A 21,791-nucleotide genomic window follows, 5' to 3' on the forward strand; every position below is an offset into this window, starting at 1 on the left:
GTTGAGGCCTCTTGGTGATACCAGAATACAAATAACAATAGCGGGCGCAGCAGAAACAATAACAAAGCACGTTGGTTAACCTTTGATGCTCCTTTCCTGAGGCATCTCTAGGTATTAGAATAGAGTTGCTTATTTGTTTATTTATTTTTCTCTCTGTGGTGACTTTGAATTGGCATATTGTCATATTCCAGTGACAAGTCACCACACTCCATGCACTGGCTAGCTTTTTCAGTCACTGGTCATTTTTTATTCCATGTAATTGCCTTTTGTTTGCAGTTGTTATTTTAAAGGTGACCCCTGACCCTGCTCAGGGAAAGAAATAATGAATAGATTGCTGTCTGAGACTTTCTGAGTATTTCTACTGAGAGCAAGTGAATATTAGCAAGGGCTGGTACTGCTGCTCATCTGCACCTGCATGAAACAAAAACTTGAAGGCTAGGGTGTGGTGGTGGTGGGTGTATTTTTTTCCCTGCACTTCCCCCCCACCCTTCTCCAGCTGGTCCCTCATCTTGCTTCTCTCTTGTATTTCAGTTTCTCCTGTACTCATTTCTGTTGTGTGGAATTTGAGGTTTCTCAATACATTCCCTGCCCCCAGCCTGCGTGCTCCCCATGGACCCAGCTTCCTCTTGCACATTCCACACTGGATCATACCATTGTGGAGGCAAAGTGGGCTCAGGGAAGAGTCCATCTGAAGCCTCTCTGTCCCAGGCCCACTCCGTCATCATCCTCATTATCTTCACCATGCTGAGAGCACTTTCACCAGTGAAAATGCAAAGATAACGGTTCTCATGGCACTGAGAATTACGAATTCCTGAAATATTTCCAACATCAACCAGCAGAAAAGCAGGGTGATAGAAAACAAATGGTGACAGGAAGGCATCAGGGAAATAGGGAAGAGAAATTTAGGGCTGTATAGGCTAAGGAAAAAAAAAAAAAAAAAAAAAAAAAAGAAGAGAGACACAATAAAGCCAGGAGACAAGGGAGGAAAAATAGCAGAAAGAGATGAAAAGCTTAGAAAATGTGAGGGCAAATCAAAGAATGAACAAATCAAATGAACCAGGCAGGCTGTAAAATGAAAGAGAATGAAATTAAGTGCATGGAACAAATATTCGGATAGTGATCAAGGATAGAGAGCAGATGCTGAATATGAGTGAGAGCCAAAACACAACAGGGATTAAAAAAAATTGTTAGAAGATTTGGGTGAATTCTTGTTAAGTTTGTATTTGGTTTGATTTGAGCAACCCACCCCTCATTTTAATTTCAGTTTGTCTGCTAGGAATCTGGTATATCCACAGCAGATTATTTTCAAGGGCTGTTGCTGGTGTTTTGTTTGTACTGGTTTTTTAACCAGTATTAATTGGGCCTGTCATCTGGGTAGGTCCAGGATGTAAGTGCTGTGACCTCTGTGGGAGAAGGTTTCTTCTGTCACTTAATGTGTTTATGTTTGAAATACACGCTCAAACCCACGGCCATCCAAACCTGCCTGCATCCCAGAGCACGCTGTTCCTGCGGGGGCTTGTTTTGCTGAATGTGGTACTGGCACTCCCAGTATCCACCCTGGAGAGGGGAAGCCCACAGGAAGGAGGATCAGTGTGCTGATGTGTCACTTCTGCATTAGGAATAGTTGTCATGTAGCAGTTCAGAGCAGAGCAATGAGCTGCAAAAAGAATCAGGCAGAAGGGAATTCAGCCAAATACAAACAGTTCTCCCTCATAAAATATTGAAGACAGGTACCATATAAAGCTTCATTTATGAGCTGCTCCCAGTTACAAACCATCTCTAGACTGGCAGCAGCACCTTTACCATTCTGCTTTTAATAGAAGATGTCTTCCTTTGGTACTGTACTTTTCCATACAAGCTTGAGGGGAAAGTAATTTAGTTTAATAGCAGCCACCCTCATTTTGAAGCAGGCCTTGATTTAAAGCCGGAAGTAATTAAATGTAATGAAGCCCTAGGCTTCGGCACCAGGATCAGAGCTGTGTTATTCACAGCATACATACACATCCTTGTTGCTAATGTGTCACTACTCTGTTTTTTTCAATCACTGTGGTCTGGGTTTTTAATTCCTGCTCAGCAGGCCCTGGTACAGTATCTGTGAAGGTTAACAGCTTTACAGTAATGGTCTGAAAACAAAAGGAAGGCTTATCTCAGGTCTGGGGAGATTTCTTCTTCTCTTTATGAGATTTCTGCTTATGATCTAAATATGGCTTTTTGTCCTCGATTTCTTTTATTGCTTTATGCAGCAGTGGTTTGTCAATTCTCTCTAAACAAAAGCCTTTGAGGCAATTATTCCCACATTTCCCTTTTGACAGCAAAATTTGAAGTAAAGTTGGCCTTTTAAAGGCACTTGTATACTGCTACTTTTTCTCCTTTCCCTCCTCAATAATTTAATCAGATTTCTCTGGATGTTCCCTGGATGTTCTTTAGGTGTCCCTTGCTCAGCTTGGTATCTGTATGGCTCCTTCTGTTTGGCTTGTTAGCACTTTGGGACAGGGAGTTTGGAAGCTTCCTGAAGTCATTGGGAATTGTGCCATTGGCTTGAACAGGGACAGACTTTTAAACCTTGTGTTAACTCAGTGGTAACAGAAACCAAACTGACCTCTCAGTGTCTCTTTCAAGTTACCCAGATCCAAATATCAGATGTAATGTGTGACAGAATCCCAAAAAGAGGGTCATCAAAACAATCGAATCATACAGGAATGCTGTGGGATCCACCCGCCAGTGTAAATAACTCTGTGACCTCAGTTTCATTATTCTTCCTTTCTGATGTCAATAACTTCCCACCATAAAAGTGCACCATGAAATGGAAGATATTTGAGAAGTCTGCCTACCAGCATGGCTCTCATAGTCAGAAGTTAAAGAAAAATATATCCTTCAGTAATATGCATGTATGCATGTGTCCGCATTAATATGCAGAGAGACTCCATACTGGTTTTTAAACCTGTTGTTTTTAATATGTTATAATAATTATTAAAAGCTGGATCATTTAAAGGTATTTAATACAGAGATTCAGGAGAGCAGCCTCAGCTATCTCCCTCTTCTTTCACCCAATGCATTGTGAATACTCAGTCCTGGAAAAGGATTTTTTTTTTCCATACTCTAATCATTAATAAGGCTGAAATATACCAGTGCCACAAACGCTAATCTCATTGCTCCTCTAAATATACTGTGTTGATTAATTTGCCCTTACCAGATCTTAACAGATCTAATTGTTTCTTCCACTTTATGCAGAGATGCCTTTCCAATTCAGTAGATCTTGAAAGATCATTCGAAGGAATAACATCAAAGCATACCTTGCATAGCAATGGAGACTCTTGTCTTTGAGACATACTTTGCATCTCCTAAGAAGTGTCAGCTCTGCCCTCCACAAGAGCACAGGTAATCTCTTATCTGTAAGACCTCCTGTAAACAACATGTCACCCCAACAGGCCCTTCCTGCCCTCACCAAGTACAGGAAGGCCCAGGCCACAGCAATGATCCCTGGGCAGATCTGACTGCTGGAGCCCTGTTCTCAGCAAGGCACAGCAGGCAGCTCCATGTTCACTGCCCACCTGGCAGTGTCTGTGGCTGGAAGCCCCTCCATCTTTGTGATTTCAGTAGACAGTAGACCCATGCTGTGACTTTGTGAACAGTGTGAATGGGAGTTACACAGCAACAAGTAACAGTCTCTCAGCTGCAGGGTTTAGGAACCTGCCCGAGGTATCAGGGAAAACTCTGGACTCTGGCCCACCTTAGCAGCCCAGCCCCAGCCTGAAGTGCAGCCTGCACACCAGAGGCATATGCCTTCACAGCTTTTAAGTTTGGGGGTAGTGTTGAGCTTTTAACACAGTGTGCAAGCTTTCACTGCTTTTATTAATTACTTCTTCTCAAGTTTCCACATTTTATTTTATTATGTTAAAATTCCTGTAAGACAGTATGTTTTTTAAGCCCTTGTGGATTTTTACATATTTAAACCCCTGTGGATTACATACAATACAGTGGAGCAGCATTCATCACGGTACAGGTCCAGTAGTGTATTCCTGAAATCTGCCATGAGATCCACATGTTTTCATGAAGTATATGGGTAAACATAACAGCATATTTAGTCATATCTTGTCTCACCTGATAAAAACCCCCAGTTTTAAGTAAAAAATGGTGTTTATTCAAAAGTGATGCAATTTTCATGAAACTGCTTTATGCTTTTCATGAGATTAAGATGCAACGTGCGTTAAGTTTCACAGCAATATTTGTGATATTATGAACTAGTTGTTATACTCATGACATTATTAGCTGCAATTTATTAAACAAAACACTAACAAACTGCAGTTACAATTTAGTCAGATGAAATTAACCTTACCATATATAAAACCACTTCTTAAAAATGCATGTAGTGTCATATTTCACAGTTACCATGACCAACTCTTTTACTCCTCCAAACTGGAAGGCAGACGTGCAATCCAAACTAAGTAAGGGAAGATAAAACCTGTTCTCAAAGTAGCAACACAAAACACCTAAAAATACTCTTCCATATGAGCATATTTTCTCAGTTTGGAAAAAAATCATCTTCCTCTCTCCTCATAACACATGCAGAGGTCTCTGCACTTGTCGCTTGCTGCACAGCTTTCCACCGGCTGCTATAAACCGGGGGAGGTAGTTTTGGCTGCTTTAGCTCAAAAAAGCAATGGATTTCGTTGAAGTCTTTCTCACAGGGGCACCATTCAGCTGCTTGGGCAGAGCTGCTGTGCAGGCTGTGAGAGGAGGGCAGAGCTCCACCAGGAGTTTGCGCTGCCACACCAGGTGAGGGCACAGGGATGAGTAAGGGCTGAGGTGTGACTGACGGTGAGGGTGTGAGTGCTGAGCCCACAGTGCCAGCCTGCCACATACTCCTGAGGGCTGGGGACAGGGGCAGGGTCCCAGCGTTGGAGCTGGGGACACCTCCCAGCCAGCTTGGCTTTGCTGTGCTTCTCTTCATGTGCTGTGTCCAGACGTGGCCCAGGTGAGCCTGTCCTGTGTCCTGCCTGTGCTGGAGCAGCATCCCTGCCTGGAATGCCCTGGGGCGTGGGGCTCACACAGGAGGTCTGACAGTGCTGGGGAACATAGAGAGGGGTCAGCACAAAATTTGCAGTCTGGCCCAACCAGTCTGAAACAGCCACTTTGCAGCTCTCCAGGCCCGTTAGCTGGCCTGGAGAACATGTGGCCTTGGGGATGGTGCTGTGACAGAGATTGTGCCAGGCTGGTGCAGGTGGCTGACATTTGTCTGGCAGCCCCCAAAACCTGGGAGGGGTGTGTGGGTTGGCTACAGAGAGGGAGCTTAAACTGAAATCTGCCTTTAGGTCAGTTTGTCTTCTTCCAAAATAAGTGTGTGGGCTACAACCAGAGTGGTTTTATAGCAGGTGAGAACAGCATGTATTTGATACCACATTTAAGAGTACAAGAAAAGGAGGGTGTGTATAGAGTAACTGGAGAGCAGGACACGAGGGTCGTGTTTGCCTCAGCTGGGGAATTCTTGATTTGGAAGTGCCATGGCTGCAGCAGCATCCCAGGGTGGGCGGGCTGAGCAGGTGCCTGACACCTGAGTGCTCACAGGGGCTCTAGGAGGCACACGGTGACAGCAGTGGTGATTGATCCAGCATGTCCAAAAAACCCAGTAGAACATGTGTTCTCTGACTGCATACATTTTTGAAAGCACAAGAAATCTTCTTATACCTGGGTCTGCTTTAGCTTTTTAAAGGAATGTACTGAGTGGTTAAATGCCTTAATGGCAACTATGTGCAACCTGACAGCTGATGTTTTCATGATGATACAAAGCTGTTAGACCTATTAAAAAGTCCAATAATTTAATACCCTAAATAAGTTATATTAAAATAATGTAAGTACATAATGCAAACATTGTAGTTGTTTTCTCCCTTTACAGCAATCTTACAGCTGTTGCTTTGCTGGGATTAATTTGTCTCTGAGGGGTTTCAACACTATCCTCCCCAGTGCATTATGAGAGCCTGTAATGTCATGTAATCGGTGCCATATTATTTTTGTCGAAATCTCTGGGAGTGATGTAAGAGGAAAAAGGAAACTAGCTAACTCCCATCCATTTGACCAAAGGTTAAATTAGTCTTGGCCTTCTCCCAGCCGGACCTGAAGCTTCTCAGTCAAACATTTGTTCTGCCCTGCTCAGAAAAATGTCTTTTCTTGTCTTTTCTCCCTCCCATGTTTGTTTTGTTTTGCTTTGTTTTTCTTTACCGATGTCACATGTTATCTTTAGTGTTATGCACATATTTGTTGAGGAACACATCACTGGGACAACAGATGTTACCTACTGGAAGGTCAGACCTTTGGTTCATGATTCTTTTAGATGCTATGGAATGCTATGGGCATGAGGACTACATTTTAAGTAGGTCATACTACCCTGTGCAAGAAAACTTTTATTTATTGTGTGCAGTAGATGCACAACTTCAGTTCAATCCAGTCCAAACTGGCCCAAGCATGGCCCTTTGTAAGGCTCCAGAAGCTGTTTATGTGCTTGAAGGAAGCTAGAAAATCTCACAGCAGCAGTATTAGATAGGTGCTATGAGAGTGTCCCTGCAGACTGTTCCCCCCATGCACAGTCTGAGAACCTCCTGGCAGTACAGAGTAACAAGCATCTGTTGTGTGTGTGTTTTCATGTCCATTCCCGTGTCAAGTGATAGGTTCTGGTTTAGATTTTTTTGCTTCTTAGATATATGTGTACATATTTAAGGCAAAAAGATGGTAAGTTTTTTGAGGTTCTTTAGCTTGTTAGTTAAGAATATTGATTGAATTGCAAAGGCCTGATGCTGAAGTGTTCTATTCTATGTTATGGGGCTAGTAATGTCTGTAAAGATTGAAACGATTTTGGTCTGGCCTTTAAGAAGTCTGGTTGCTTATCACCATTCTTTGGTGTTGAGAATGGGTTGAGCTGCCACAAGAAGAGATTTCTAACCAGAGTCAGCTGAATAAAGACTGTCATGAGAAGAAAAAAATTGTCTGGTGCACTGAACTATGAAAAACATTCTGAATGGGAATGAAGCAGGGGAATCAGCAGGACAACAGGTGTACTTGGGTATTAAGCCTTGGTGAGAGATCAGAGATGTTCAATATTTTGCAAAAGTCCAAGCATTTCTTAATGCATCTGAATTTATGTCTTCTTTTATTTGTTTTTCTGCTTGTGTCTAGTTATACATTTGGAAAACTGCCAGAAGTCCAAATGCCAGTAGGGGCCAATTCAGAGATACACATTTTGGCTGCTTAAAGAATAAAATTGTAATAAAAATGCTATTTGTATTCATCAGAATAACAAATGTAGATTTTAAGTGATCAAACAATAGTCATTGAAGAAGCATGATTAATAACTAAAAAAATGCTGTTGTACTAATCCCATCAATGCCTTTGTTACACTAAATAATATATTTTCATGTTATTTCCACAGTGCTCTAAACAGCAAACAGTATGTGTTGTTTTCTTTTAGTTAAAAACATTTACTGAATGATAGATTTGTATAAAATCTATACCAGCAACTGTTATAGAAGCATCAAGAATATAATTGAGGCTTGTGCATTTGGAATTTATACCCAGTTAGATGTTTCCATCTCATTTGAACTTCTGAATAAAGTCACAGGAATTTTTAATAGTCCTGGGCCCTTTCAGGTTATTTTGGAGCATCTTTCAATCTTTGCAACTGAAGCTGCAATTAATTAGTGTTTTGTATTGCTGTTTGTCAGTTCATGTACACTGTATATGAGCAAGGATAGTTCAAAGGTTAATTTTCTTTTCCCTTAGCTCTGCTGAGTGGACTGTGACCACCCCATGGGAAGTAAGGGTTCAAAAGTGACCTTGCAGGTTTTTCTCCTTGGGAAGAAACAAGTTGAGAGTCTGGTTGGGGAGTGCTCTCCACCCTTGGGAAGAGCACAGCTTGCATTGCATCACTTGTTTGCACTGGCTTGAGCATATTATTGTAGTTGTGAAGGCAGCTGAATTGTTTGTAGTGCTTGGTACCTTCTAGGAGGGTATTGCACTGTAAAAAGAAAATACCAGGAGCTTAGAGCAAGGAGCTACTGTGACTATATGCTGTTTGTTCAGTATTAGACAGCAAAAAAGAGTATAGAGACTAATAATAAAAGAGTAGAGGAAAATAATGTACAGGCCTGCATAAATAACACTGGGTAAATGCTTAGGTGCATAAGGAGCCAACATAATGAAGTGGCAAGGTTTAAGAAAAAGCATATGAACATGAATTATCTGATCAGTTTACCAAACCATTAACATTTAGGATGGTGATTGTCTAGAACTTAGAATGAACTTCTACTAGTTTCTGTTTGTGTGTTTTTTCTCTGTATGTGTTTTCCTAAAAGTATAGGGGTTTTTTACTTAAAATCATGCACTTTTATTTTTTTTTTTAATTTTACATTCTCAAGGCATTAATGTACGTGTATTACAATGGAATTGTTTATTGGCACCTTGGTGTTTTCAGTTCTCAGGATTTAACAACAGTTAATAAGAGACTCTAATCAGGATTCCCTGAGGGTGACCCAGAACATTGCTTATGTGGTTATGTGGCTTTGCCATCAGCCATCAATAGCTGGGAGTTTAAAACATACAGCATTGAATATGATTTGAATTAATCTGGGTAAGATTAAAATGAGGTTCCCAAATTAGGAACCTGGACAAGATGAATCTTGCTGTGAATTTATATGTCTGTGCTGAGGTGCTGGCACCTGCTCTGTGTGTCTGATCTCCACTGCTGTCTTAAAGGATCCAGTGAACAGGGTCACGTCAGGGTAGAGCTCTCCCCTGAAAGCCACTGCCTCTGCTGGCTGGACCTCAGGTAGGAATCTCAGGTAGGGTTCCATCTCTAGACTCAGCTTTTCAAAGATTTTTAGTCAGGCTGCAATTAATTGGTGTTAAGCACAACCAGCCCTGACTAATCCCTGATTGCCTCCTTGAGTTAATGCCTCACAGATACCCAAATACCTGCATGTCCTGGGTTTTCATAGGTGCTGCACACAGTCAGTTCCCAGTGAACTCATCAGGGGTGAGCAGTGCTTAGGTCCTCTGCAAATTCCTCTGTTGTGGGGAATGATTGTAGGAATGGGGAGAGAAAGGGAATGCAGGGGATTGAATTGTGTGCATCTGAACAAAAAACCTGCAGCCTGAACATGTGTGTGTGTGAAAATAAATAAACAAACAAATAAATAAATCAGAGGCATATCCAAGATGGAGATGGCCTCTTGTCTGTGGAGAAACAGCAATCAGCAGACCAGAACTGCAGGAGACTGATACAAGTGCTGAAAAGCTCATGTGTCTATGGCTGAACTGTGGTGAAAGCTGATGGTACTATTTATTAGCTGAGAGATCCTCTCTGAGTCTAAATATGTAGAAGTGAGTGGCTGGTGTGGCTGTGTGTCACAAGGAAAATCAGACCCCACTACATAAAGCCTCGAAAGATCATTAGTTCCAAAGAATTTCAAGGGCTTTCCTCAGCTCAGTTTGTCAGAAGTGTAAATTCTACTTTTACAGATCTTTAGACAAACTGAATTCCTCTGCAAGAGTCTCATCTGTGTGTGTTTGCATGTATTCATTTTTCCTTGGCAATGATATAAGTAACGGACTAGCACCAAGCAGGTCACTGTTGTAGGAGCCAGGAGATCCATGCCTAGTCCTAGCCTTTGCAGCAGATTGTCCTCTCTAATCTTGGCATGAGTTACTCCATTTTTTTCTCAATCAACTTCTTGCCTGTAAAATTATAATAATAATAATAATAATAATGTTCTTCATAGATTTTAATTTTACTTTTAAAACTTTCAGGACCTATACCAAATCTAGGATGTTTGTAGAGGACAGTGAGGCTGTGGTTTTGATCAAGTGCATATAAATAGTCAGGTGATTAATTAACAGCTTTTCCTTTTTTTGTGCCATGAAGGAGGATTGACAAAGATGTTGCAAAAGAAAGCAAATATTGTTGTCCCTGCAGGCCATTGCAGCTGAAATAACTTGATTTTATTAGAACAGTTTCAAAATGGATGCTTACCTTGTAACTGGAACTCCCACAGTTCTTGTAACTTTGGTTTGTAGATCATCCAAAGCCTATTCGTGTTGTAAATGTATTCCATAGGAAGTGATGATATCTGCAGTCTCATGAAGAGAGGAGAAGTTTCTTTTCAGGTCTGAACTTCTTGAATATCTCTGACATAAAGAAGCAGCTGAAGTAAATGCATGGATTTGGATTTTATATGGATTCTGGAAATTCTGAATATTGTATGAGGTTTATGTAACTAGATGTCTTATATGCAGGGGAACCTTGTTATTTAAATTTCTAAATTTAAATTTTTATTTACATTTTTATTTAAATTTCTTTAATAATACCACTTAAAGGACAGTTGTAGAGGAGGAGCTGTGTAGGAGATGTGATCAAGTGCATGACTGGGAGTGGGGCATGAGGCTGTACAAGGTGTGCTAAGGACTCTGGGGAAAAGAGGAAGTGAAAACCCATTTAAGCCTCCCACTCCCCATTCCCATCTGTAAATTTTGTCCTGGTTTATAAATTTTTCTCTCTGCTCAGCAGCATCTACAGTTGCTCAGATCCTCCAGTCTCAGATGCCTTTGGTTGCAATGGTTTGCAACTCAAGCTAAAGTAATCAAGCATGTCTTCCAGAGTTCTAATAACATTCCAAGCAGGTAAAGATTTAAAAACCTAGCAAGTTTACTTTTATTTTAATGGTTATAAAACATGTTTAAACAATGAGTTCTGAACATACACTATATTGCTGCTGCTTAGTTGCTCAGTAAAAGTAGATTGCAAAATTATTTGCTGATAACTATATTATTAATTATTTACTTGATAACTATAATTGGGGAAAAGGTATGTTGGAATGGAGAGCATGGTTAAGATGGGCTTGTGCAGATGTGACTGATGACTTAGCAAACAGTGGCTGCACTGCCTGAGCCAGAAAACTCAGAGATGTTTGCTGCCTTGGTTCTTGCAGCCTGAATCACCCAGGAACACAATCTAACGAGAAGATACAGCCTGGCCTTCCCAGTGTTTCACTGCACACCTGGAAAACACCAGCAGAGACTACATACACATTCAGGGCTTTGCCTCAGCCCAAACCTTTAGAGAGGCACCACTTACTCCAAGAGGAATTACGAAGGGAGAAAGAGGTCCAATAGGAAGGCTAATAAGGAAGAAAAGTTGCTTGTTCTGAAACGTTGTGTGAAGCAAAGGTAAATTGGAAGAAGCCCATCAGTTTGATGGGCAGAATCTGCTGGTGCCTCAACTCAGTCCTCTGTGCAACATGGTTCTTGCTGCTGAACACAACTTCCACAACTAATGCATGAAATTTACCTTTGTTCTTCTGTGCTTTGTCAGCAAAACAGCTGAGAACAGCATTTCCAGTGGCTTTGGTTTGGTGACTGTATTACTACCCCAAAGAGATAAATAGTAAAACAGAGGAAAGTGTGGGATTTTTTCTACTCAATTTTTCATTCTCAAATTGTTCATTCTATCAGTAAAATTCTACAAGCATCATGAAATCTCTTGGCCACCCCATAATCCTAGAGCTTTTAAAAACTTTCAACAAAATACCCTCACCCTGAGAGATTCTGCTGTCTGTAGTATGAATTTTTCCTGAAAAGGAATGGGGCCCCACTCTTTTTGTGTTTGAAACTGCATGTTAGAAGGTTAGCTGGTAATTAGTCTTCCCAGAGAGGACATTGCAAAAACAAATCATCAAGTCATTTGTTGCTGTTCTACTTAAGAACACAGTTAAAAGAGCCTCTTTGCCAAACCCCTGAGAAAGAGCTGGGGATATCTATGTGTTTTTACAATAGAAAGCAACCAGCAGTCCTGTCTTTCAGCAGACCATTGCATCATATATATAATGCACATGCAGTCCACCACAGGGAAGAAAACAGGCTTGGAATTTTCATAGGAAACAGCTACAAAGTGATTTTGAAAACTGAGAAACAGTTACTCCTGTGATTTTGTCTTAGTTGTTTTTATGTCTCTATAATGGAACATGAAATTAACTTCAAACATTTGTCTCAGAGACTTGACTATAAAGTTACTACACATAGAGGAGATATTGTATCTTTCTATATCTTTTTGAAAGGCATTGGGCAGCTGGAGCCTACTATCATTTTCCCACTAGAGTGATCTGAAATAGTTCATTAGAAAGGTTCACATAAGGGAATCTAATGGGACTTGTGGAGTGTCAGATGTTCCCTAAGGAAACTCCTGAAAGAGTCTATTTTACCAGTGGTATTTCCTGGGCATTTTCTCCCAGAAATGTGTTTGTCCTTGGGAGGCAAATGCTGCAAGGGGAAGATTGCTGGAGAGGCTGGGCTGCAGCAAAGACAGAGTAGGAATTGCTCTGGGTTTTGCTGCAGTGTCATTATGGGAGTAGGTGATTCTGTGTGTATTGGTCTGTTCAGAGACCTGGCCAATTTAGCAGTTTCCAGGAGCAGTGCAGCAATGGCTTCCTGTGGCTTAAGGTGTGCAGTGTGCACTGTGGAGAAACATGGGAGAGATTTTCAAGGAAGGATCTTGCTCCAGTTTAGTTTCATGCCAGGATAGAAGGGATGTGGTTCTCTCAGCAGCCTCCTCCCTCACACCAGATGTGGCAGCCCAGGGGCAATGCAGCATCCCGGGGTGGGAGCTTTCCTGGTCCTGCTCAGGAGCTCCAGGCTACTCAGGAATAGCAGACTTGTAACTCTGTCAGTGCCCATTTCTTTGGCAGCAGTATATTTTTGTCCTTGATTTCACAGCCAGCTTGTCTTCAAAACAGAGTATGTATGCATGTGATGCTGAAGGAATAAGGCTGATGAATACTTGGTGACTTTTCTGGACTCCTTAGAATACTTGATTTGAATAGAGTCTGGCTACTTAGCCCCATAGCTGTACAGCCTGGGATAGGCATCCCCCCAGCCAGTTCTGAGCAAGAACCACAGTATTCTCTGGTGAATGAAAAGCTGTGAGTTCTAACCCAGTAGTGTCAAATGCCACTAGGCATCCCCTAGTGGGTAGTGCTTTAGCCAAAATCCCCTATCTGCAGTTTCTTGGTGGGAGCAAAGAATGTCTTTCCATTCAGCATGCTTCCCAGAAATCTGTTTGTGATGTTCAAAATCAAAAACTAAAAGAAGGCCTTGCTTGGCAGGGCCTGACTGTGCTTTGAGATTAGATGTCAAGTGTCAAAGACTGTGGGAGAGGTTTTGGACAAACAGCAAGCAGAAAACAGCATAAACCTCTCAGGAGATCTTGCTTTATGTCCCATCTTGTGGTATGATGACAGTACGGAGAGAAAAGAGCAGTGGACCATGAGCTGGAGCCCTTTTGCAAGGGCAAGCAGTAGAAACACGTATTCTTTTTGTTTGGTAGCAGGAGCGAGGTGCACACAAACATCTTGCTAATTATGCTGCTCTAGGAAATGAGACTCTGCCAGACATACATAGAGCAGGGAAAACCCCCAGAATTGAGTTAATATGAGCACCAACCTCACCATGTGGAACCATAAGGGAGAAGGAGAGGGGCTAAGCAAGGTCACAAAAATGATCAAATTCTGTGAGAGCACATATACACGAGAGTATGAAGACTTTGACAAAAGCTGGTGGTGGATCATTGAGAGGCCAAGGCAGTTAAGTTCCTGCTTTGTTACATAGATAAATTGCCAAAGGAAACATTATCCAAACAGTTCTACTTCAAAGGCAGAACGACAAGCTTTGGGGAACTTGCGGTACTTTCAATCTGGCCAATAACCAAGTGTAAAGTGTAAAATATACATGTTTAGGAAGTAGGACACATGCCGTTCAAGACAGGCCTTTCCCATGCTCTCAGACCAGTGCAGCTTCATTTGATGTGCAAATGCATGATGTGTGATCTGTCCTGGCAATGTGCTGCCTGCCAGCAGCACAAACATTTCACAAGCACCCTTTTGGGTTACTCCAGCCTGCTGTGTGCTCAGCCTCCTTGGCAACCTCTGCAGCTGGAGCTTTTCTTACAGTCTCTTGCTGTGGTGGTTGCACAATCCAGGTTTATGTAGTGTGTCTCATCAAGAGACTCCAAGCAGTTAAAAACACCTTGAAAATATCCTGGAATTGCAGGATTTGATGTTATATACTAGGATTAAATGATGATACAAGGAATGGTTACATTGCAGAACATATCAGTAATGTAGACTCTGTTGATCCTTAAGGCAGATTGTCCCAGCCTTCCTGGATATTGGCAACTTCACGCTATTACAGATGATGGCAAAGGCCCTCCATAATGTGTTTATAAATTTCACATGAAATCAGGTGAAAAAAGTGTTCCCTGGAGTGCTTCCTGGCACTGCAGGCACGGCCAGAAATACATGTACTATGCACAGTACAAGCCAGCCTCTGCTATTTGATGAAACTCATCCTAATAACCCATGAAAAGTAACAGTGCAAATGCTCACCTAAAGAAGCAGTGGATTCTAGATGTGGTATCTCTTCAGTGCTGGCTTGAGTGGATTTAAATGTATGATATCAGAAAAAAATAGTTGTGGTCTTAATGTGATGTAGCTGAGCTCTGGAATACCTGTGCTAGGGGGATGAGGCTGGCTTTTAGTGAGGGTTCAGGATGTAAACTCAGCTGGCAGAACTGATCAGAACCAACCATTTTTAGGAACCAGGGGCATGCAGATGTGCTTTTCCTCCCTCTCTAACAGTAAGCTGAGGTACTTAGGTAGGGACATTATGGAGCAGCTGTGGTGACTTAGCCCAGTTGTACCAAGAGGCAAATCAGCCTTGTGCCTCCCCTCGCTGTGTTGGGGCAGATTCCCAGTCCTGTGTGTATGTGCAGCCTAAGGCATAGATAACCAGGCACTTGGTGCTGAGCACTACCCAGTGCAGCAGCTGTGTCTACACAGAAAACTTAACCTGCTCTGCACCACTGAAATGCCTGAACTTGTGATGCAGCCAGCTGTAATCATCTGTTACTTGTGTTAACCTTGAATTCCAGCATGTCAGTTCCGGTCCGCGGAGAAAAATTAGGGAAGTGCTTATTGAAACCAGCATCCCAGCACTCCACACTGTGCTGGGTGGAAGAGGGAAGTGGGACCCCAAGCCTCAAGAGCCTTAGTAGTAGCATATTCTAGCCACACTTGAGTCATGTGAGATTATACCACTATTCTCACTTTAGACTGGCCTATCCTTATAAATGGCCCAACTTCATGCTTAAGCCCCATGGTTCCTTCAGGAGTTTCTGAGCTTTCTGGCTGAGCCACACAGATTTCCCTGATACCTGTGCACTGTCAGTGGACACAGAAGATACAGTGAAGATACAGAAAGAATTATAGACTGTGTGTTTAATGAGGACAAGGGAGGAAGATGGGTTTTATGCAGCTGTAGTCTAATGTGCTGAGAGAAATCTGTTTGAATGGGTTGGGAATGCTGATGGCATCTAATAGCCACAAAGGCCTTTCCTGCTTCCTGATAGATATAGCACTGTGAATATCAGTCATTGTGGTATGAAGTTGTTAGGAGAAAAATAACTTCCTGTGTTGATGGACTTAGCATGCAGTAAATGGAGACGTATGGATGCAAATGTAAGGTGGTAAATGTAGCTCTCCAGAGCTCTACGTGTAACCATGCAGACTCATAAGTAAAAAGTACAGTGCATTGCTTGACTTCCTCTCTAGCTCAGCTGGTGCCCTGGATTCAGTGTTATTATGGTTCTTTTTTTCCAGGACAGAACTGAGAAATAACAGGGTGCTGTGACACACAGTTCCACTGCGTATGCAAGGCAAGATTTTTCATCCTGGCCTCTGTGGGGAGAAAGAGCAAGAGCATTCTCTGTAACAGGGCACAAATAAATCTGTGAATGCTATCCAAGTAGTATCAGTATCCACTGCTTTGTCTGAAGGCCACAGAACTGAAACTTTTTGCCTTTCTTCACATCCTTTTCTAGAAGAAATGCACAATTAGTTCCAAACTCTCCCTTTACTATGCTTGTACACTTATACTGATACATTCACTTTCATTGGCTGGAACTTTGCTCACTTCACTAGAAGATACTCCTTGTTTTCAGTGAGTTCCAGAACAACCTTCCTTTGTTTTGCTTTCAGAAAAGGTCTCTATTGCTTGTGCCTGTGTGACTGCTTGGAGTGCTGAGACAGGTGGCAAGTGGGTTAGAGAGATGGGGAGTATGGAAAGTGCTAATTGTCCTCCCAAAGTCCCACAACAGAGTTGTGCATGCCACTTGTTAAATAGAAATGATACTCTGCTTAATGTATACCTGATATTCCAGACTTTCAGGAACAGTGATCCCTCCTATTATTGGGTTTTATTCTCTTTTATCCCATCTATTCTAGTCAAGTTACTTCATTGTGATTGCCTCTCCAGTGCTGATTAAACCAATGGTATTACTCTGTGACACCGAGGTGTGACCATTGCTTGCCATACAATGAAGTAGCTTGGCAGTATTAACTGAGTAGTTACTTTACCTAAATAGGCACCATTTCTAAAAGAACTGCAGTTCCTGGCAATGAAAGTAACCTGGAATAAAGGGATTGCTTGAAGGAGAGCTGTGTAGTACCTGGCTATGTGAATTCAGTCTGTCCTTGTCCCATTTTAGCATTTTGAAATTAAAGTAGACTATCTCTCCATAAAAGCTCTGAGTGATAATTTAATCATCTCTGTGAAACATCTACTAGAGAAAGAAAAGGCATCATGATTTTTTAAAACATTATCCAAAATTCAAGCTGGGATGCAGCAGTTTGCAAGGATGCCCCACTGGTTTTGATGACTTCAGACCTGCCCCAATAGCTAAACTTTATGACAATAAGGGTGAGGATGAACTTTGACTATGACCTAGATCTGCAATTCACAAGTGTTTTCATACAGCTGCAATAATATTCCAGAAAATGTAATTGGCCTTTTACTTCATTCACTTTTGCAAATGAAAATAAAGCTACTGTGAGAGCAGATCTTTTGCTAAGAAAATATTTTTTTTAATATTTTTATAGCTCTGTCAACAATAAAGGAGTCTCACAGTCTAAAGTCTTTCTCTAAACCTTTTTAATGGAAAAAACTTCATAGAAAATATCCTTTTACTTTTTTAATAACATATAACTATATACATGATTAAAAACTGTAACAAAAAGCTGCAGGGACTGGAAAAATGTTTTGTTGGATCCATGCAGATGGTACATCTAAAAAAGGATTTCACAAATCCATGTACATCAAATGGAGCTGCAGTGACAAGGTTGAAAAAAATGGCAACTCTATATTATTTACCTGAATGTATTGGGAATAAAGCACAGACATACAAAATACATGAAAAGAATACAAAAGAGTACATGGTGTAAATGCTGTAAGCACAGAAAGTTTCTTTTTTAAGCAAATAGGAGAAAAGAAGTAAAATCTCCTCTTTCACATTTTATATTGCAGTTTAAAAGATAACTAATCTCTTGCTGTATTTTGTTTTTCTTCACTCTGACATACACTACAGTAGAAGTATATGGCATTTGAATTCAACAACTCAGGAATACTTTGATTGATCTCCATGTCTGTGAATGTACTATCAGCTCTCAATAACGACATGTAGACATATTGCTTAAAAACACATACACAGTTTGACATGAGTTACAAAATACTGAGGGCCACCACACTACAAAGTGCTGGAGACTCTTGTCCTGATCCAGCAGTATGTTGAAGGACACATACAACTGCAAATCTAAGAGGGATTCCTCAGAGACTAAAGGAAGTTAAGAACATGCAGAAGTTAGTTTCTGATCAGGGCTGGAGTTTGAACAGTTCATAGCATAGGAAAACTTACACCTGAGGCTGTAATTCTGTCCTTACACCTCAGATCATGTAGCTACACTGTGTGGATCATGTACTTTTAAAATAGATTTTCTTAATTCCAAGTTAAAACATAAATGAAATCTCTTTAAAAGAATCTGGGGAATTGATGAGCTCTGCAGCTGAGAAAAAACAGAGATAGTTTAGTTTGTCAGTGATAGATTTGAAGAGATTCTGTAGGCAACAGGTAATAATGTGACAGGCTGTAAATACCTCAATTCTGAAATAATTATTTGTTTATATTTTTGTCCTGGATCCAAAAAACCCAAATAATTGAAAGCTCAGTACCAGCCAGTAACATCACCTGAGGTGCACAAGCATGGTGAGGATGGCAAGACATAATTTAGTAAAAGCTGTAACAAGTATTTAATGACTCCCAGTGTAATCACAGGCAGTTTAATAGCAGACAAATAAATGGAGCCTGTGAGTGCATATATTTGTTTAAAAAAGAAAAAAGGTGAAAGCAACAACAGTAACAACAACAACAACAACAACAAAACTAGACAAGCAGTGAAAGCTAAAATATCCTGTGAAGCCTTGGAATCTGTTCCTGTTCTCGTTAACGCCCACCCACCCTGTCTGGCCTTGCTCTTTTGGCAGGCAGGTAAAACCCTTCAAGTTCCTGTAAGTGAAGGAGGACTTTTTCCTTATAGCAAGACATAAAGTAATTACAAAAATAAGCTTTGAAATCCAAATTGCTGTGAGCCATGAAAGCCAAATCTCACTGATAAGTTTTTGGCTTTCATTGGCCATGCAGCAGATTGATTCCCTCCCCACTCTGACCTCTTTCTGTGGGCGTGCTAATTGGAAAGTTGCCACTACACCAGGTTTGAGGCCATTACCATTCAGAGTCTTTTATTTTTTAAGAACATCAATGACACTTGTTTGTGTTGTTCATTGCTAGTGTTCTGGGTAAAATCTGGGTTGTAGAGCCCTGATTGAAACTACAATGTCAGTACAAGGCAGGTCTGTTTGAGAAGGCAACCTGAAAGCAGTAAGACTTATTTTGTTTATTTAAGGAAGAGATAAATGTGTGTGCATGCATTTGCATTTAACAGTTTTATAGCTGGAACCATTATTAAATGATGCCCAGTAGCAATTTTATCTCATTAAGATCTGTTTTATAAAGATGTAACGATTCTCAGGAGAGTTTTATGAAAACATGCAAAGTTGGTTTGCATTACGTACTCAGTTATGTGCCCAGTATATATGTTGCAACTTAATTTCTTAAATATATATTGTGTAACACTTTTATTCCTGAGTGCTGGTCTCCATAAGGAATAGAGAAGGTGGCATAATGTGCTCTTCTGCACAACACGGTCCTCTGTAGTTTTAGGAGTTCTTCTGAGGGATCTTTATTGTCACAGTTTTAACTTCAGAATATTCTCTCAATCCACATTCGCCCCTGAAGAAGAAATTGCAGCATCAGTTTATACCAGGTACTATTTAGCAAGAAAAAAATCTGTGATGAATTCTAAGGCAAATATTTTTCAAAAGTCAAAAGCTACACTTGCTGAATAGGAAGATGGGTTATGCCAGACATTCAGAGCACAAGAGTCAGTGTGTGCTCAGTTAAAGGGCTCGATTGTCCCCACAGCCCAATACAGGCAGCAAAGCCATCCTGTTCCATGGCCACTCTGGGCCTGCTGGGGTTGCACTTTGGGGGCAGAGTGAGAGCAAAGGTTGGGTCTGTGAAGAGGAAGGAACCCATGGGTCAGATCTGCACGGTGCTGTCCCTTGATTGTGTAGGTGTGAGGGAGGGGGAACAAAATGCTTTTTAAGAAGAAATATTACGTATTCTCTTTCCTCCCTCAGTCCAGGAGAAAAGAAGATAAGAGATTTACAACTCCAAGCTGTTCTGCTTGCACTTGTTTTTCAGAATGCAGGTGTGCAGTGCTATGTCTCAGAGCTATCCATACAATAACAATTCCTATGACATTAAAGGAGAATTCTGAAGTATAATGGCACTTCCTTCCCTTGAAGACATTTGGACAGAGGCCAGAATTTTGGGGATAAATATAAAATAATATAATATGTGATATAAAATGGCCACATGTGGCTATCTGGGGTGAACCACCCAATTTTTAGTTACAGTATTTAAATTTTACATCTCCCAGGTAAGAAGCTTTAAAGAAACATGAATGAAGAAAACCTCAAACCCCATGTCTTCTGGACCTCTTCAAGGATACAAGAATATTTTAAGTAGTCTTAATGCAACCAGAAATCACCTGTATTGTGTCCTCTACCAGGATACAGACACCCTGCTACCTTTTTTAGGAATGTAAAATGAGCATAACAGTTCCCAACTTTGTCTTGATTTTTTGCCCATGTGTGATGATGACCTGTGAATTTAAATGCAGGACCAGAACAAGTCCCAGATAATGCAGTGCTGGCACAGGCAGCACAGTGGCCCAGTTATGATCTGCCTGTAACATGGTGTCACCTTAGCAATGACACACTTATGTATAGACACTTTTTTCTGTAATTGCCCAACTCAACATTATTTATGCTGTAAAATGTATGCCTTAAAAACAAGAATGTAGGAAACTGGCATTTTAATAAAAAGTATGCAGGTATTAATGCAGGGTGGAGGAGGTGAATTAGAAGGTGATATCTGATCAAAGAGGTTCTGAAAGGAGTGGAATAATTACTCAAAGGTAGGTTTTCAGGCATCTTTGCAAGATGGAGATTATTGCCATTCCAAACATTTATTGTTTATGATGAATACTTCCAATGCTGTAGTGGGAATCAAGTGTGCCATTACCACAGATTTTTCCATGAGAGCTGGGGTGCTGCCTGGGTTTCCCCTTTTTCAAGAGCTCTGCAACATTGATATGTGAATATTTTGCTTGCAGTTGAACCTCCCTGGAGGCAGTGGGGTCACCCCTGGGTGTCAGGTTACTCATGTGCTCTATCAAGCTTAGTAGTTTTAGAATATTTTCACAATGATAAGAGTTAGATGACCTGACATATTTATGCCAGTGTGAGATCACCTCATAACTCATGAATGTGAATAGTATGAATGTGTTATTCAAAGTACTCCCTAACGAGGGAAAATACTTCAGACTTCATAAAGCTTATTTTATAGATCAAGTTGTATACTTCAACATATTTAAAGTTTTAAAGAGTTTGACCTTACTTTAGTTTTACTGCTGAGTTTGCCATTAGCCATAAGCTATTTTGAAAACTTAGGTGAGACATATCTGGTACACATACCTCCTGCACAGAAATTAATTGAATCCCTGGTATGTAACCAATCTGGGGCTGATGCAATTGCTAAACTTCCTTGTGATTGTAATGAGAATGAGAAACTGGTAAGACTTTAAATTAGGTACATGGGACAATATTTGAGTATACATCTCCATTTCAAAATATTTGGCACTTAGTGCTAAATGGAATGACAGAAAGCTTTATAATGGCAAGTAGATTTTTTCGAAGAGGTGTAAACACATTTGTTTCCTTCTCTTTGCCTGATTTCATTGTTTAAAAATCTGCAAGCTGATAGCTTTTTTATAAAATTCAAATGCATCTGTATTAATAAATACAGTGAAAACTGAAGAAAGAAAAGGAAAAACTACCAAAAGAGGCACAATACATGTCAAAACAACTCTGAAACAAGTACACCAAAACAGTCAACAAGCACTCAGCAGCAGCAGAGTCTTTCTGAACAGTGATGCTTAATATGGCTTAAAAAACCTTCCAGAAAACACAGGTTACAAGTTCAGAAAATTTTCAGTTTCTTTAGGATAAGAAGAGAATTCCAATAAATTAGTTTGCAATGTTGATTAAAAAAACTTTAAAAAGGTGGTCTTAGAATACAAATCAGTTGCATTTAGAACCAGTAATGATGATTAAAGGTCACCTTATATTATGCCCTGATTCTCAGGCTGGAATATTACTGGATCTTAATTTGCATGGAAGCATTCACTAATGTTTATGAAGTTGTAGAGTTGGAAACAATTTAGAAAACAGCAGTGGAATAC

General features: G+C 40.7%; 1 protein-coding gene across 1 annotated transcript in view; it reads right to left on the reverse strand.

Moving 5' to 3' along the window:
• Positions 1 to 17,007: 17,007 nt before the first annotated feature.
• ALDH1A2 (aldehyde dehydrogenase 1 family member A2) overlaps positions 17,008 to 21,791 on the reverse strand; it is a 52,228-nt gene continuing 47,444 nt past the window's right edge. The window contains exon 13 of the mRNA XM_059482394.1: positions 17,008 to 19,213. Coding sequence (XP_059338377.1) covers positions 19,141 to 19,213 — 73 coding nt within the window. The 3' untranslated portion in view covers positions 17,008 to 19,140. The remainder of the gene's footprint in view (positions 19,214 to 21,791) is intronic.

This window comes from Ammospiza nelsoni, chromosome 14 (genome assembly GCF_027579445.1).
Source record: "Ammospiza nelsoni isolate bAmmNel1 chromosome 14, bAmmNel1.pri, whole genome shotgun sequence".
Taxonomy (NCBI): domain Eukaryota; kingdom Metazoa; phylum Chordata; class Aves; order Passeriformes; family Passerellidae; genus Ammospiza; species Ammospiza nelsoni.